Source organism: Podarcis cretensis (assembly GCF_951804945.1).
Source record: "Podarcis cretensis genome assembly, chromosome: 2".
Taxonomy (NCBI): domain Eukaryota; kingdom Metazoa; phylum Chordata; class Lepidosauria; order Squamata; family Lacertidae; genus Podarcis; species Podarcis cretensis.
Genome location: NC_137171.1, coordinates 128,418,012 through 128,432,517, shown reverse-complemented (window position 1 = coordinate 128,432,517; position 14,506 = coordinate 128,418,012). Strand labels below are relative to the sequence as shown.

General features: G+C 53.2%; 1 protein-coding gene across 2 annotated transcripts; it reads right to left on the bottom strand.

Annotated features, from left to right (window-relative positions):
• Positions 1–489: 489 nt before the first annotated feature.
• Positions 490–7,372, bottom strand: LOC307210620 (tapasin-like). 2 transcript variants are annotated; one of them, XM_079966618.1, is made up of 8 exons: positions 7,199–7,372; positions 6,393–6,605; positions 5,503–5,808; positions 4,299–4,631; positions 3,486–3,812; positions 2,995–3,084; positions 2,110–2,150; positions 490–1,016 (listed from the first exon to the last, which is right to left on the bottom strand). In XM_079966618.1, exons 1-8 carry the CDS (start codon positions 7,260–7,262, stop codon positions 1,014–1,016), a joined length of 1,377 nt encoding a protein of 458 aa, XP_079822744.1. In that variant the 5' UTR covers positions 7,263–7,372; the 3' UTR covers positions 490–1,013. The 2 variants fall into 2 exon arrangements, with proteins under 2 accessions (XP_079822744.1, XP_079822745.1); XM_079966619.1 differs by having other exon boundaries at positions 6,393–6,602.
• Positions 7,373–14,506: the final 7,134 nt, after the last annotated feature.

The window sequence follows — 14,506 nt, the reverse complement described above, 5'->3', positions numbered from 1 at the left end:
TGAGAGGAGCCTTGAGGGGGGCAGGGAGGGGCTCTCGCCCCTTCCCAGACTTTTCCTCCAACCATTTATTACTACTGTTTATCAAACTTGGCCACCCTCACCTCTCCTGCAGCCCTGGAAGGAAAAAAGAGACACACGGCATGCATTTCTTTTCAACATGGGTTTATTCTCTAGGTTGGCTCTGCCCCACAGGGCTTACAGTCTACAGCAGTATCTACACAGAATGGGGAGGGGGGGCGAGTTTTGGGCTCTGGGGGGAGGGAAGGGGGGGCAGGTCCTAGTCCGTATCGAGAGAGAGGGCCGAGCTGCTCTGCCTGGCCATCTCTGCAGGGACGTTGTGGGGAAACAGGCTCCTTTTGCACCCAGGTCTCTAGAGGGGATAAACTTGGGTCTGGACTGTACCACTTCAGGTCCCCCGGAGGGGGAGGTAAAGGGACACCTGATGACCCACATTCTGTAAGTGGAGGATCCCTGATTGATTTATTTGGGGGGGGGGGAGGGATATGCCAATCTTGCTCAAGTCAGTCTCCCCTACTCCAAAAAGGTTCTCTCCCACAATCCCAAAGACATCACAGGCCCCCGTCAAGAGTCTCCCAGAGCATGTGCAGAGTCTGCGGCCCAGGACCTTAGGGTTGCTTTTGATGCAATTCCTGCCTTGCGGGGGATTGGACTAGATGACCCTCAGGGACCCCTCCTAATTCTACACTTCTATCATTTCACAGCACGGAAGTGAGGAGGGGCAGGGACTGCCAGAAAGGGGGGCTTTTGCTATGCACAGATCTGGCCCCCTCCTTAAAATCACAGCTGTGAATCTGCAGGATGCGAAGCCAAGCAGACCCCTGACCCCAAAAAGGAAGGGGAAGGGGGCTTCCAACAAGGGACCGGAGGAGCAAGACTGGGCAGCCAAAGAGGAGGGACCCAGGAGTCCGGGGGCCTACGATCCACTTCACCCTTTCAACGGGATCCGGAGACAGGCAACAAACCAAGCCGGGAGCTGGGCTGCCCAAAGTCCGTTACTGCAGAAAGAAGAGAAATCTGTGAGATTTTGACCCAATTTGGAGAGGAAACATTAGCTGGCTGGGGGTTGCAATTGCAGGAAATGCTCCACAACAACCCTGTGAAGCAGGCAGACTGGATCCTGCCCCCCCCCGGCCCCCCTGCGAGCTTCATCATGGCCAGGGACTGGGGATTTGAACCCAGATCTCTCTGCCAGGGCCTAGTCTGGCCCTCTCACCACTGCACCGCACTGCCTCTCAGTGAGTGGCATAGAGATATATTTTTTAAAAAATAGAAAAATGAGGAATCGAAAGAACTTGGCAGTCTTGGGAGAATCTTGGGCACTGTCAGAGCTGCCTCCAGGTCCCAGCTCACAGAGGACCAACGCTAGGCTGTAGTTATGTACAAAAGTCTTTATTGAGGTTCAGTCTCCATTTTAAAGCCGCAGCGTGCAGCTCTACGTCTCGACCTTAGACCGGCGAAGTCCCGTCTGAGTCTCCTCCGCCTCCACACCAGTTTAAGACTCTCGCTTTGCTCCACCTCTTCCTAAGTTCCTTTCTCCTCTGGGCCCTCCTGCCCGCTAGGGTTTCATCCTTCCTGGACTCCTCTGACGCTGACCCTGATGATTCTTCCCCCTCCATCCGGCGGGCTTTAGGACCTGGTTCCCTATCCGAGCTACCTTCTGTGCCGCTCGACTGTACCTTTGAACTTGGCGCGCGCGCCCAGCCTGCAACTTTCCTCTTAACCGTTCCCTCGCTCTCCGATGGAGGCGTGGCCAACCCTGACTCATCTTCTCTCGCTGGTGGTGCATATGTGGGCTCTGATACCTGGGACTCCTCCCCCCCACTACGCTCTGGTGGGGAAGCTGGTCCTGATTTCCAACTGCTGCTCTGGGAGTCCCCGCTGGCCCCTTGCTTCTAGGGTGTCCCCCTTGGGTCCCCCCTTGCCCTGCCCATCGGCGCTCCCTTCTGTGAATCTTCCGATTCGCTGGAGAGGCTCACGGAATCTATTGGGCTGCTGTCATCCTCTCCTACGCTGCCCTCGGATTGCTCCCCCTCGCTCTCCATCTCCTCTCCTCCCTGCACTCCCGCTGAGTCCCTGACAGACACTGACCTCGGATTTGGGCTTCTCCGATTTGGGTTTTTCTTCAGAAGCTGAAAAGGAGGAAAATGAAGCAGGGAAAGGTTAATGACCAGAAAACCCAGGGAAATGGACAGGAATACTTGAAAGCATGCAGAAAGCTAAAACGGAAATCAATATTTCTGAGCCACTGGGCAGGGATGTTTTTAGCAGGCGACCAAAGAGAATCTGGCCAAGGCGCCTGGTTAGTATCAAGAGGCAGGGAGTTCCAAAGGATCTTGGAGCCAGAAGGGACCCTGAGGGTCATCTAGTCCAACCCCCCCCCCGCAAGGCAGGAATCTTTTCCCCAAGGTGGGGCTTGAACCAACAACACTGAAATCAAGAGTCTCAGGCTCTCCCAGCTGAGAGTCTCAGGCTCTTCTTGTACTGGCAGCTGTGGAAAAGGGGAGTCAATTGGCCAGCGCCAGTTCCGCCAATCAAAGGCGTCAGGTGGTGGTGGAAGGGTTCTCAACTGCTTTTACTGTCAATATTTGCATGGTCTTAAGAGATTCTGAATTGTCTCCGCCAGGGAAATAGGGTGGGATATAATTAATATTTCTATTTTTCATTATAATAATTAGACTTGAGGTAGGCTGGGTTATTTGTTTTGGTTCTCATTTTTATTATGTACGTTGTGTTTTCATTGTGCATTTTTATGCTACAAACTGCCTGGAGATCCAGAAAAGGAGGGTGCTGTGCATGTTTATAGAATCCTAGAATTGTAGAATCGGAAGGGACCCAGAGGGTCATCTAGCCCAACCCCTACAAGGCAGGAATCTCAACCAAAGTATCCCCTAAAAATATAGACCAAATGACAAAATAGGACCATATCGATAACAAAAATAACAGTACAGAAGGGGTGGGTGGGAACAACCTTACCCCATCGGAAGAAGGACCGCAAGACCCCCAGGAGCACAATGGCGACCAGGAACAAGCCGATGGCGTCCTCCAGGGAGGGGCCCAGGGACCCTGGGTGGGGGGAGAAGGGGCAGAGGCAGAAGGGGGGCGTCAGTGAGGGAGAAGAGGGGCGTCAGCGAGGGAGAAGAGGGAGAAGAGGGGCGAGGGAGAAGAGGGCCACCCTGCCTTGGCCACCCATTGCAGGTCCCAAAGCTGCACCTTCGCCCCACCCCGCATATCCTTCACCCCATGCCCGACTTGATCAGTGCCAATTCACAGAATCCTAGTTGGGAGGGCACCCCGGCGGTCATCTAGCCCAACCCCCTTCAAGGGAGGAATCCCAGCTAAATCACACAGGACGGACGACCCCCCAACCTCCGCCAGTCAGGAATCAAACCCGCAGCCGGTCTTCTGGGCCTTGCTACCCAGCCCCCAGGGGACCCCGGCACAGACCCCCAAGTGCAGACCCCCACCTGCCACATGGAGCACGACCGCCTTCTTGACCCCCGCCTCGCCCAGCCCGGCATGGCCCACGTGGCAGACGTAGGAGACCCCGTGGTCCTCGGTCGGGACGGGCAGCAGGCGGGCGAAGCTGGTGAAGCTGAAGGTGCCGTCGGGAGCCTGGCGATGCCCCGAGTCCCCGATCTCCAGGAAGGCGTCCTGGGGGGCGCCGGACCCCCTCCGCTTCCAGCTGACCGAGGCACCCAGAGGGAAGAAGCCGGAGACCTCGCAGGCCAGCTGGGGCCGGGCGCCGGGGGGCACCGAGAGCGTTGTGGGGCGCAGCGTCACCTGGGGGGGCTCTGCAGGGCGAGAGGGCGAGAGGGAATGAGCAGAGGGCCCCCTGCTGACAACCAGGAGCGCTGCAGGCGAGGGGGGCTCTTGGATTCGAATCCTGAGGAAGTCAGGGTCCCCTTTGGCTTGATCAAGTGGCCAGACGCTTCTTAAGGAGCCTCCCAGTCCAGGGGCAGTCTCTCTGGATCGCTTGGTTCTTAGAAGCCTAGAATTGCAGAAGTGGAAAGGACCTGCAAGGGTCATCTAGACCAACCCCTGCCAGGCAGGGATCTCAGGGCAATTTGGCCACTGCGAGGTTTAAGCACTCTCCCTATGTTCTTTTGGAACCTCCGGGCCCAGGAGCAGTCTATCTGGATCCCTAGGTCCTGGCCGGCATTTGGACTGTGAGAATACAAGATGCTGGCTCCATGGGGGTCCCTTTGGGCAGTGGACCCCCCTTTCCCCTTCCCTCCGCCCTCCCTGCGAGGGAGACCCCCCACTGGTCGCTCACTCACCCACCACCTTGAACTCGAGCGCCTGCTGGGCGTGCAGGTGGGGCAGGTAGACGGTGCAGATGTAGGTGCCCTCATGGCGGACGGCCACGCTCCGCAGCCGCAGGGAGGCGCCGCCGGCCTCAGTGTCCAGCAGCAGCTCGGCCCCCTCCTCGGCCACCGACACCCCCCGCGTGGCTCCGTCGAAGGCCAGCACCACCTTCCCGGCCCCCCGGAACTGATGGCGCCACTCCACCGAGAAGGCCGAGGCCGGCGCCGAGAAGCCGCAGTGCAGGACCGCCGGGCGCCCGAGGCGGGACTCCAGGCGCGGCGTCCGCGTGAAGACCGACAGCACCACTGCGCAAGGAGGGAGGAGGGCGAGGTGAGCAGGAGAGATCCCCAGTGGTCATCTAGACCAACCCCCCGTGCAAGGGAGGAATCCCAGAAGGGAACAACCCAAACCCAGCCTGCCAAAACAACAAACCCAGGGCCGTGTTTAGCAGATGCGGCACCAGGCTGCAAATGTCTGCCCAGGACCCCCAAATTACCAGTGATAGTGTTGGGGTGGCCGTAGCTGCGCACTGCCAGCCATTGTGAGGGGCGCAACTCTCCCCCATGCCAATGCAGGAGAGCGATCCCCCGAGAGGCCAGCGCCCTGGCGCGACGCATCACTAAGCCCTATGGGAAAGACGGCTCTGAACAAACCCACAACCTATTTGATTTATTCATTTAATTTTGTGGTTCTCAAATTTGGGGGTGACCCCCATAAACGCTCTCTCTTTCAGCCAGTGCCCTAAAAGAGGCATGGTTTGGAACAACTGTTTGCACGACCCAGTAAGATGAAAGCAAGATTTGAAACAGCAACAATTAGTTGCCAAATGACTCAAAATCCACTTCAAACTACTCCAAGTAGTTCAACCCAGCAGATGCATTTGATCCACGGATTTCTGCTTTCCAATTGGCCCACGGTGCCCCCCACCCCCCATGAGGGTGTAACCAATGACTTTGGACACTCCTAATTTAAACAACTGCTTTTCTGCCCCGCCTTCTCCTCCCAGGGGCTCAAGGCGGCCTCCCTCCCCTTCCCCTGCCATTCCCCCGCGCTGACCCTGCCAGGTAGGCCTGCCTGAGAAGCACTGACTGGCCCTCGGTCCCTCCCTCCCAGGCTGCTGGCGCAGGGCTCTAGCCGCTAGGCCGCGCTGCTCCCCTTCCGCTCGCCAGGTGGTACCTGCGGTGGTGGTGACGCTGCTGACCCCATCCTGCTGCTTCCAAGGCGGGGCCTCCTCGGTGTGCAGGACGCTGCTGACCCCGAACTCGGCGTCGGGGGCCTGGATGCTGGCGATGAGCCACTTGCCCCTCTCCAGGGCGCGGGGGCAGCCCCCTCCGCCCGCCAGACCCTCCGCCCAGGCGACGTGGGACTCTTGCGGCGCGTACGCGTTGATCTCGCAGGAGGATTCAGCCTCGCTGGCATCCGGACTCAGCCAGGGCGGGGGGGTGGCCGAGGCCTGACCGCCCCACAGGGCCCCAGAGGGGTCTGCCGGGGGGGGGGACAAAGCGGGGGGAGGTGAACCAGTGTCTAAGGGGGGGGGATGATGAGCCTTGTCTCTCCACTGCCGGACCCCCCAACCTACATCGCAGGGGGTTGGAGTGGATGACATTAGATAAGTATATATGGAATTGGAATTGTTAACTCTTATAGTGATATAGAGTATTATTATTATTATTATTATTTTATTATTATTTAGTGTTGTTCAATCACACTGATGTTTTAAAAAGAAAAAATGTTTAAAATTAAAAAAGTAAACACCTGTAGGTTGGACCCCGAGGGACATCTAGTCTCACCCCCTGCAATGCAGGAATCTTAGCTCAAGAATCCCTGACATTTGGCCCTCCAGCCTCTGTTTGGAAAACCTCCAAGGAAAGCAACTCTGTCCCTGGAGGTTTAAAAACGGAGATTGGGGAAGGAGTGTTTGCCGACACTGAAGATCCAGAGAATCATTTAAGTTTCCCAGCCTCAGTTGTGGCGCCTGTGAAATGGGTCTCCGAGGTGCTTCAAGTCCCTCCAGGGATGGGAGCCAGGGGACAGGTGGGGGTGTCCTATGGGGGGGGTCTCCATACCCAGGACCTGGAAGGCCAGGCCGGCCTCCACCTCCGGGGGCAACTCGGACTCCAGGGCAGCTTCTTCCAGGCGTCTCCCGGGTGGGGGCAGGAACAAGATGGCGGGGCGCGGCTTGGGGGCGCTGGACATGCCTGAGCCTCCGCCCCCAGCCTCCTCCAGGAACCAGCAGCCCCGCTTGGCCAGCGGAGGCGAGGATCTGCCGAAGGACGCTCCTGCGAGGAGAGGAAGAGGAAGAGGAAGAGGAAGAGGAAGAAGAAGAAGAAGAAGAAGAAGGGGGTGGACCAGATGCCCCTGGGGACCCCAAAGCAGCCGCAGCAGCAGCATCTGGGTCCGGACCAAGGGGACCCCTCCCCCCTAGCCCAGCCTCCAAGCCCAATCTGGGTAGACTGCCTCTGGGCCGGGAGGCTCCACCGGAAGAGCCCTGCTGGATCCGGAGCAGGGCAAGGTAGACTGGCTCTGTCCATGGAGGCTCCATTGGGACGCAGCGGGGAAGAAGAGGAAGCAGCGGGGCCGGATTCGGGACTCTGCCAGGGAACGGAAAGCGAAAGCGAAAGAGGGACTATCCCGGGCCAAATCCCCCCCGCCCCGCCCCGCTTTGCGACAGGCAGAAATCCCACCGGAGAAGTTTCCCCCGCCAGCCCCTTCCTGCACCCGCTGGGTTTCTGCCTTGCAGGGGGAGAGTGGATGCCTCCTCCTCCTCCTCCGCCCCCCCCCTCGGAGGGAACCCAGGCGTCCGGCCCCGAGCTCTCCTCCTCCCGCGCCCTGCGAGGAGAGGGGGGGACCCAGGCGTCCGGCCTCGACCTACCCAGCAGCAGCAGCAGCAGCAGCGGGAGCCCCTTGGCGCGGAGCGGAGCGGGTTGGGCAGCCATGAGGCTCCGCAGGGAGAGAGCAAGGAGAGGCGGCGAGCGGCGATGGCGGAGACTCCGTCCGCGCTTCCCCTTTCGATTTCGGAGCCCCGGAAGGAGGGCGGGGCAGGAGGGGGGAGGGGACCCCTCTCCCTGCCCCCCCCGGCACCCTAAGGGGTCTCCCGCGGGAGATGCTGATTCTGGCCTGGCCGGAGGAGGGACGAGAAAAGTGGAAACAGCAGCAGGAAACCAGCTGGAGAATTGGGGAAGGAGGCGGGAGGCAGAGCGGCGAGCTGGGGGCGCCCCATCGGAGATGCGTCCCTCGGGAAGGTCACTTGCTCAGGTGGGACCGAGTTCTCTTTCACTGAAGAGATTCACAGAAGGGACCCCGAGGGTCATCCAGCCCAACCCCCTCGAACCCACGACCCGGAGCTCGAGAGTCTCCTGCATTACCAACGGAGTCACTTCCTCCAAAGGGACCGGCGTCTCTCTCAGGGACCCTCCTAATATTGCAAGAGACTTTCAGTCGGCTACTGAGCAGGTGAAATATAATAATGATACTAATACATTATTTATACCCCGCCCGCACATCTGGGGGCAGGGCACGAGGCTGCTGTCTTGATGGCCTCTGAGCCCAGAATCACAGAGAACTCTGCACATGCCCTGGACCATCCGGGTTCTGGGAGGGAGGGAGGGAGAGCGGCCTGCTGGCTGCGCTCAGCTTGCAAAGGGTTAAATCGAACAGAGCTGTAGTCCTAGAGAGGACAGGAAGTAGAGACAGCAGGCGGCAGGTCCTCCAGAGCAGAGTCCCCGCCCTCCGTGCCCAGCCCCTTCCGGCATCTCTTGTCTGTCTCCTCCACGTGCTGCCTCTGTTTCCCTCCTGGGAAGAATCCGGTGAGTCTCCTCTCTCTTCCCCCTTGGGGTGCCTGGGGGAGAAGGGGGTCCCAGGGCTGCAGGGGGGGGGTTTCTGCTTCTGAATGGCAGGGGAGACCCCCAAGTCTGGGAGCAGAGGGTCCTGCTGCCCACCCATCCTCTCTGCCAAGCGGGGGTGGGGGGTTGGGGGGAATGGCCAGAATCCCCCTTGAAATGGGGCCAGATCAGCTCAGGTCTCGAGCCCAGAGCCCCAAGGGAAGCCTCTCTGGGCAGGGGCCATGAATCAGCCATTGAAGAATAAACAAAATAAAAAAATTCCTTCCAGTAGCACCTTAAAGACCAACTAAGTTAGTTCTTGGTATGAGCTTTCGTGTGCATGCACACTTCTTCAGATACACTGAAACAGAAGTCACCAGACCCTTCTATATAGTGAGAAGGTGGGGAGGGGTATTACTCAGAAGGGTGGTGGGATTGGGTGATTGGCAAATAGCTGTGATGAGCCTGTTGACGACTCTTAACGACTGCAATAGGTCTTACAGGAAAAAGCAAGGGGTGAGAAGCTGAAAAATGGCTTTGTCATGTATAATGAGATAAGAATCCAATGTCTTTGTTCAGACCAGGTCTCTCCATGGTTTTAAGTTTGGTAATAAGTTGCAATTCAGCAGCATTCCAAAACAAGGTGCTGATCCATTTATGGTGAAAAATTATAGGCTAATTTCGTTATTAAATAATGATTATAAACTTTTTGCTAACATTTTAGCAAATAGGTTAAAAGAAATGATGACAGAAGTAATTCATGAAGATCAAGCGGGCTTCCTTCCTGGTTGACATATGAAAGACAATGTAAGAAATATGGTAGGCATAATAGAATATTTGGAGACCTGGAATACCAAGCAAGCAGCTTTAATATTTATAGATGCATAAAAGCCAATTGGAAATATGAAAAATTGAAGATATGAAAGGAACATTTCGTACAAAGATTACCGTAATAAAGGACAAAAGTCGTAAGGACCTAACAGAAGCAGAAGACATCAAGAAGAGGTGGCAAGAATACACAGAGGAATTATACCAGAAACATATGGATGTCTCGTACAGCCCAGGTAGTGTGGTTACTGACCTTGAGCCAGACATCCTGGAGAGTGAAGTCAAATGGGCCTTAGAAAGCACTGCAAATAACAAGGCCAGTGGAAGTGATGGTATTCCAGCTGAACTATTTAAAATTTTAAAAGATGATACTGTTAAGGTGTTACACTCAATATGCCAGCAAGTTTGGAAAACTCAGCAGTGGCCAGAGGATTGGAGAAGATCAGTCTACATCCCAATCCCAAAGAAGGGCAGTGCCAAAGAATGCTCCAACTACTGCACAATTGCACTCATTTCACACGCTAGCAAGGTTATGCTTAAAATTCTACAAGGAAGGCTCAAGCAGTATGTGGACCGAGAACTCCCAGAAGTGCAAGCTGGATTTCGAAGGGGCAGAGGAACCAGAGACCAAATTGCAAACATGCGCTAGATTATGGAGAAAGCTAGAGAGTTCCAGAAAGACATCTACTTCTGCTTCATTGACTATGCAAAAGCCTTTGACTGTGTGCCTGATCACCTAATCTGTCTCCTGAGAAATCTCTATGTAGGACAAGAAGCTACAGTTAGAACTTGATATGGAACAACTGATTGGTTCAAAATTGGGAAAGGAGTACGACAAGGCTGTATATTGTCTCCCTGCTTATTTAACTTATATGCAGCTTTCATCATGCGAAAGGCTGAGCTGGATGAATCCCTAGCCGGAATTAAGATTGCCGGAAGAAATATCAACAACCTCAGATATGCAGATGACACAACCTTGATGGCAGAAAGTGAGGAGGAATTAAAGAACCTTTTATTGAGGGTGAAAGAGGAGAGTGCAAAATATGGTCTGAAGCTCAACATCAAAAAAACGAAGATCATGGCCACTGGTCCCATCACCTCCTGGCAAATAGAAGGGGAAGAAATGGAGGTAGTGAGAGATTTTACTTTATTGGGCTCCATGATCACTGCAGATGGTGACAGCAGCCACGAAATTAAAAGACGCCTGCTTCTTGGGAGAAAAGCAATGACAAACCTAGACAGCATCTTAAAAAGTAGAGACATCACCTTGCCAACAAAGGTCCGTGTCAGAGCTGCCCGAGGTCCCAGCTCACAAAGGACCAATGCCAGTTCGTTGTTATATACAAAAGTCTTTATTGAAGTTCAGTTTCGATTTCAAACCCGCGGCGCGCAGCTCTACGTCTCAAACTCTAGACCGCTGAAGCTCCGTCTGAATCTCCTCCCCCCAGACACCAGTTTAAGACTCTAGCCTTGCTCTACCTCTTCCTTTGCTCTTTCCTCCTCTGGGTCCGCCTGTCTGCTGGGGTCTTGCCCTTTCTAGACTCTTCTGACGCTGAGTCCCCTGAGTCTTCCCCCTGCCTCCGGCGGGCTTTAGGACCTGGTTCCCAATCCAGGTTTTCTGCTGTCCCGCGCGCCTGTACATTTGAACTTGGCGCGCGCGCCCAGCCGGCAACCTTCCTCCTGACCGTTACACTGCTCCTGTCACTGCTTCCCCCTTCGGAGAGGCTACCTGGACCTGACTTCCCCTCCGTTCCCTCACTCTCCGATAGAGGCGTGGTCAGCCCTGCCTCATCTTCTCTCCCCACTGGAGGAGACGCTGGCCCTGATACATGGGACTCTTCCCCCCCACTACGCTCTGGTGGGGGAGCTGGTCCTGATCTCCCGCTGCTGCTTTGAGAGTCCCCGCTGGCCCCTTGCTTCTGGTGCATCCCCCCTGGGACCCCCCTTGCCCTGGCCATCGGCGCCCCCCTCTGGGAATCTTCTGATTCGCTGGAGAAGCTCATGGAATCTCTCGTGCCACTGTCATACTCCCCTACGCTGCCCTCAGATTCTTCCCCTTCGCTCTCCATTTCCTCTCTCCCCTGTGCCTCTGCTCCTGAGCCCCTGACAGCCGGTATAGTAAAAGCTATGGTTTTCCCAGTAGTGATGTATGGAAGTGAAAGCTGGACAATAAAGAAGGCTGATTGCTGAAGAATTAATGCTTTTGAATTATGGTGCTGGAGGAGACTCTTGAGAGTCCCATGGACTGCAAGAAGATCAAACCTATCCATTCTTAAGGAAATCAGCCCTGAGTGCTCACTGGAAGGACAGGTCATGAAGCTGAGGCTCCAAGACTTTGGCCACCTCATGAGAAGAGAAGACTCCCTGGAAAAGACCCTGATGTTGGGAAAGATGGAGGGCACAAGGAGAAGGGGACGACAGAGGACAAGATGGTTGGATGGTGTTCTCGAAGCTACCAGCATGAGTCTGACCAAACTGCGGGAGGCAGTGGAAGACAGAAGTGCCTGGCGTTCTCTGGTCCATGGGGTCACGAAGAGTCGGACACGACTAAACGACTAAACAACAACAACAAAAGCCCTTTGACAATATTTCATGGAACTTTATGAAAAAGAATTTTAGAGATGATGGACTTTGGTCAACCTTTCCATACGGGACTGGGAGCTATTTATAACAACAACAACAATTTATTTATATCCCGCCCTCCCCAGCCAAATCCAGGCTCAGAGTGGCTAACACCAGTAAAAATAGCACAATTTACATAAAATCACAGTTCAGAATCGAATTAATGGCAACCATTGGGCTAGAGTTCTATGAAGATTACAGAAGGAGAGAGGGGGGTCAGACTGTGCCTTGGCCAAAGGTCGCGTGGATCACGGTGGCTAGGTCAGGGCGAGAGGTAAGGAGCGAACTCCTTAGCTTGGCGGAGATGAACAGAAAGCCAAACTGATTGTTAACAACACTTTAACGGAAACTTGTGATATTACAAAAGCTACCAGACTGTTGCGAATTCCTCGCAGCGCTTTTAGCAGAAACGCTCAGAGTCCCAGGTTTTTCCAGTGCAGTCTTTTTAATGTGAGCTATATACAGGTATTGACAAAAACAGTCCATACAGAGTACCTGCTCCTTAAGGCAAACGAATACTCTCCACCACAGCACCACCACACCACAGCACAACCACAATTACTGTTGAACAGGCATTCCTTTGAAAACAGGTGATAGCCAATCACCTTAATCACACTCCTGCTGAGTCACTCTGACCCAGCACTTCACAGAGTATTGCATCATCCTGTGGAAGCCTGCAGACTTACTCAGTATCCTGCGAATCTCAACACAGACAGGGTTGTCCTCTATCACCATTGGTAATTATAACTGTTTTGGAAGTTCTGGCAAAAGTCCTAAGATTAGATCAAGATATTCAAGGCATAAGAGTAGGACATAAAGATGGGTGGGGTATAAATTATTATTATTATTATTATTATTATTATTATTATTACAAATTAAAAGCCTTTGCAGGCGACTTAGTAATAACGGTGGAAGATCCCCTTTCCAATGTACCTAAAGTGCTGGATAAAGGTAAAGGTAAAGGTACCCCTGCCCATACGGGCCAGTCTTGACAGACTCTGGGGTTGGTGCGCCCATCTCACTCAAGAGGCCGGGGGCCAGCGCTGTCCGGAGACACTTCCGGGTCACGTAGCCAGCGTGACAAAGCTGCATCTGGCGAGCCAGCGCAGCACACGGAAACGCCGTTTACCTTCCCGCTATAAAGCGGTACCTATTTATCTACTTGCACTTAAGGGTGCTTTCGAACTGCTAGGTTGGCAGGCGCTGGGACCGAGCAGCGGGAGCGCACCCCACCACGGGGATTCGAACCGCCAACCTTTCGATCGGCAAGCCCTAGGCGCTGAGGCTTTTACCCACAGCGCCACCCGTGTCCCTACAAAGTGCTGGATAGGTTATGTGAATTTGGCCAAATAGCCGGTTTCAGACTGGAGGGTGTGAAACACCTAGCTGTCAAGTACAACATTCCTAGAGTAGACATAAATAGGAATGATTGGACCAGCCAGTTGTAAACTTCCTGTTTCCTCCTGGGCTGGAACAAACTTCCTCTGCATGTGACTAGAGGTGGGCAGGACCTTACCTGCCCAGGTACAAAGGGGCAAGGCAGGTAAGGGATTTCTGGGAAAGGATATATAATGAATTAAATAAAATGTTTAAATATACATTTGTGGAAAAACCATGACTTTTTAGGTATAATAGGTGAACAGATTCCCAGAAAATATTTTTTAAAAAAGAAAACATTTTATGTATGCAACAGCAGCAGCAAGAATCTTACTAGCCCAAAAATGCAAGCAAGGAGATGTGCCAACAAAAGAAGAATAGCAGATGAAACATCCAGAGATGGCAAAGCTGACGGGGAAGACCGAAATCAGGAAGATCAAGTATTGGAGAAGGATTGGAGTAAATTTGTGTATTATTTAAAAGATCACTGCAAACAGTTTAAAACACTAGCATGTTTGTGTAAAGACTTGTAATGTGAAATTAATTTTGATAATTTATTTTTAGTATACTTTAACAGTTGGAAAACTAAAAGATGCAGAGAATTTATGTTTATTTGAAGAACCATGGAGGGAGGGAGGGAAGTCGAAAGGTTCTAGTGAACCTGAGGTGTATTGTTTTGAAATGGTTTTGACATTGTATTCTTATTTGAAAAGCTAATAAAAAAGTATTATACCAAAAACCCAAAAACCTGCAGAGCACTGGCAAAAACCCCCAAACTCACACGAGAAACCGTATCAGTGCCAAAGAATTTCAGGCCTTAATCTGCCCAGATGCAGCAAAACATGTCTCCCCCACATTGGTCTCTGCAACCACAATGGTTTTTCCTCAATGACACGCTCTTCCATTGTCTCTCAAGACAAGGGAGACAGATGGCTCACCTGGACCTGGTCCTCACCAGCAGGAGTAGAGGTACTGGGAAACTTGGGAGGAAGTGATCATGTTCTCCTGGGTTTCATGATACAGAGGCAAGGGGAAGCGGAGTGTAATTGTGTGGGAATGTTGAGGGTGGCAGGAGAGGATATATTGATTATCAATATCCTTCCTAACTTAGCAGAGTGCATTCATCTTCTGATGCAGCAGAAACCTGGTTGCAAACTTGTGTGAGTTTCTTAAGGCAATAAGCAATTCAATCTGGCTTGCCCAGATTGAAATATGTTCTACTATTCCTGGTAAGATCCCCTTTTAAATCCCTCCTAAAAGAATAGAGACGCCACAGTCTTATTCATAAGTAACAAAAAGTAAAAAAATTCCTTCCAGTAGCACCTTCGAGACCAACTAAGTTTGTTATTGGTATGAGCTGTTAATGACTGCAATTGGTCTTACAGGATAAAGCAAGGGGTGAGATGGCCAAAAATAGTTTTATCATGTATAATGAGATAAGAATGCAATATCTCAATGTCAGACGTTAACAGCTGTCAACAGGTGTACCACACCTACCAGCCAATCCCCCATTCCCACCACCCTTCTGAGTA

Bases quoted from the DNA above. Each gene is read 5' to 3' on its own strand.
- LOC307210620 (XM_079966618.1), bottom strand. From the start codon at position 7,262: ATGGCTGCCCAACCCGCTCCGCTCCGCGCCAAGGGGCTCCCGCTGCTG. The intron at 5,809-6,392 runs GTATGGAGACCC...CCCCCCCGGCAG, and splicing joins CCTGGCCTTCCAGGTCCTGG to ACCCCTCTGGGGCCCTGTGG. The intron at 4,632-5,502 runs GTACCACCTGGC...CTCCTTGCGCAG, and splicing joins CAGCGTCACCACCACCGCAG to TGGTGCTGTCGGTCTTCACG.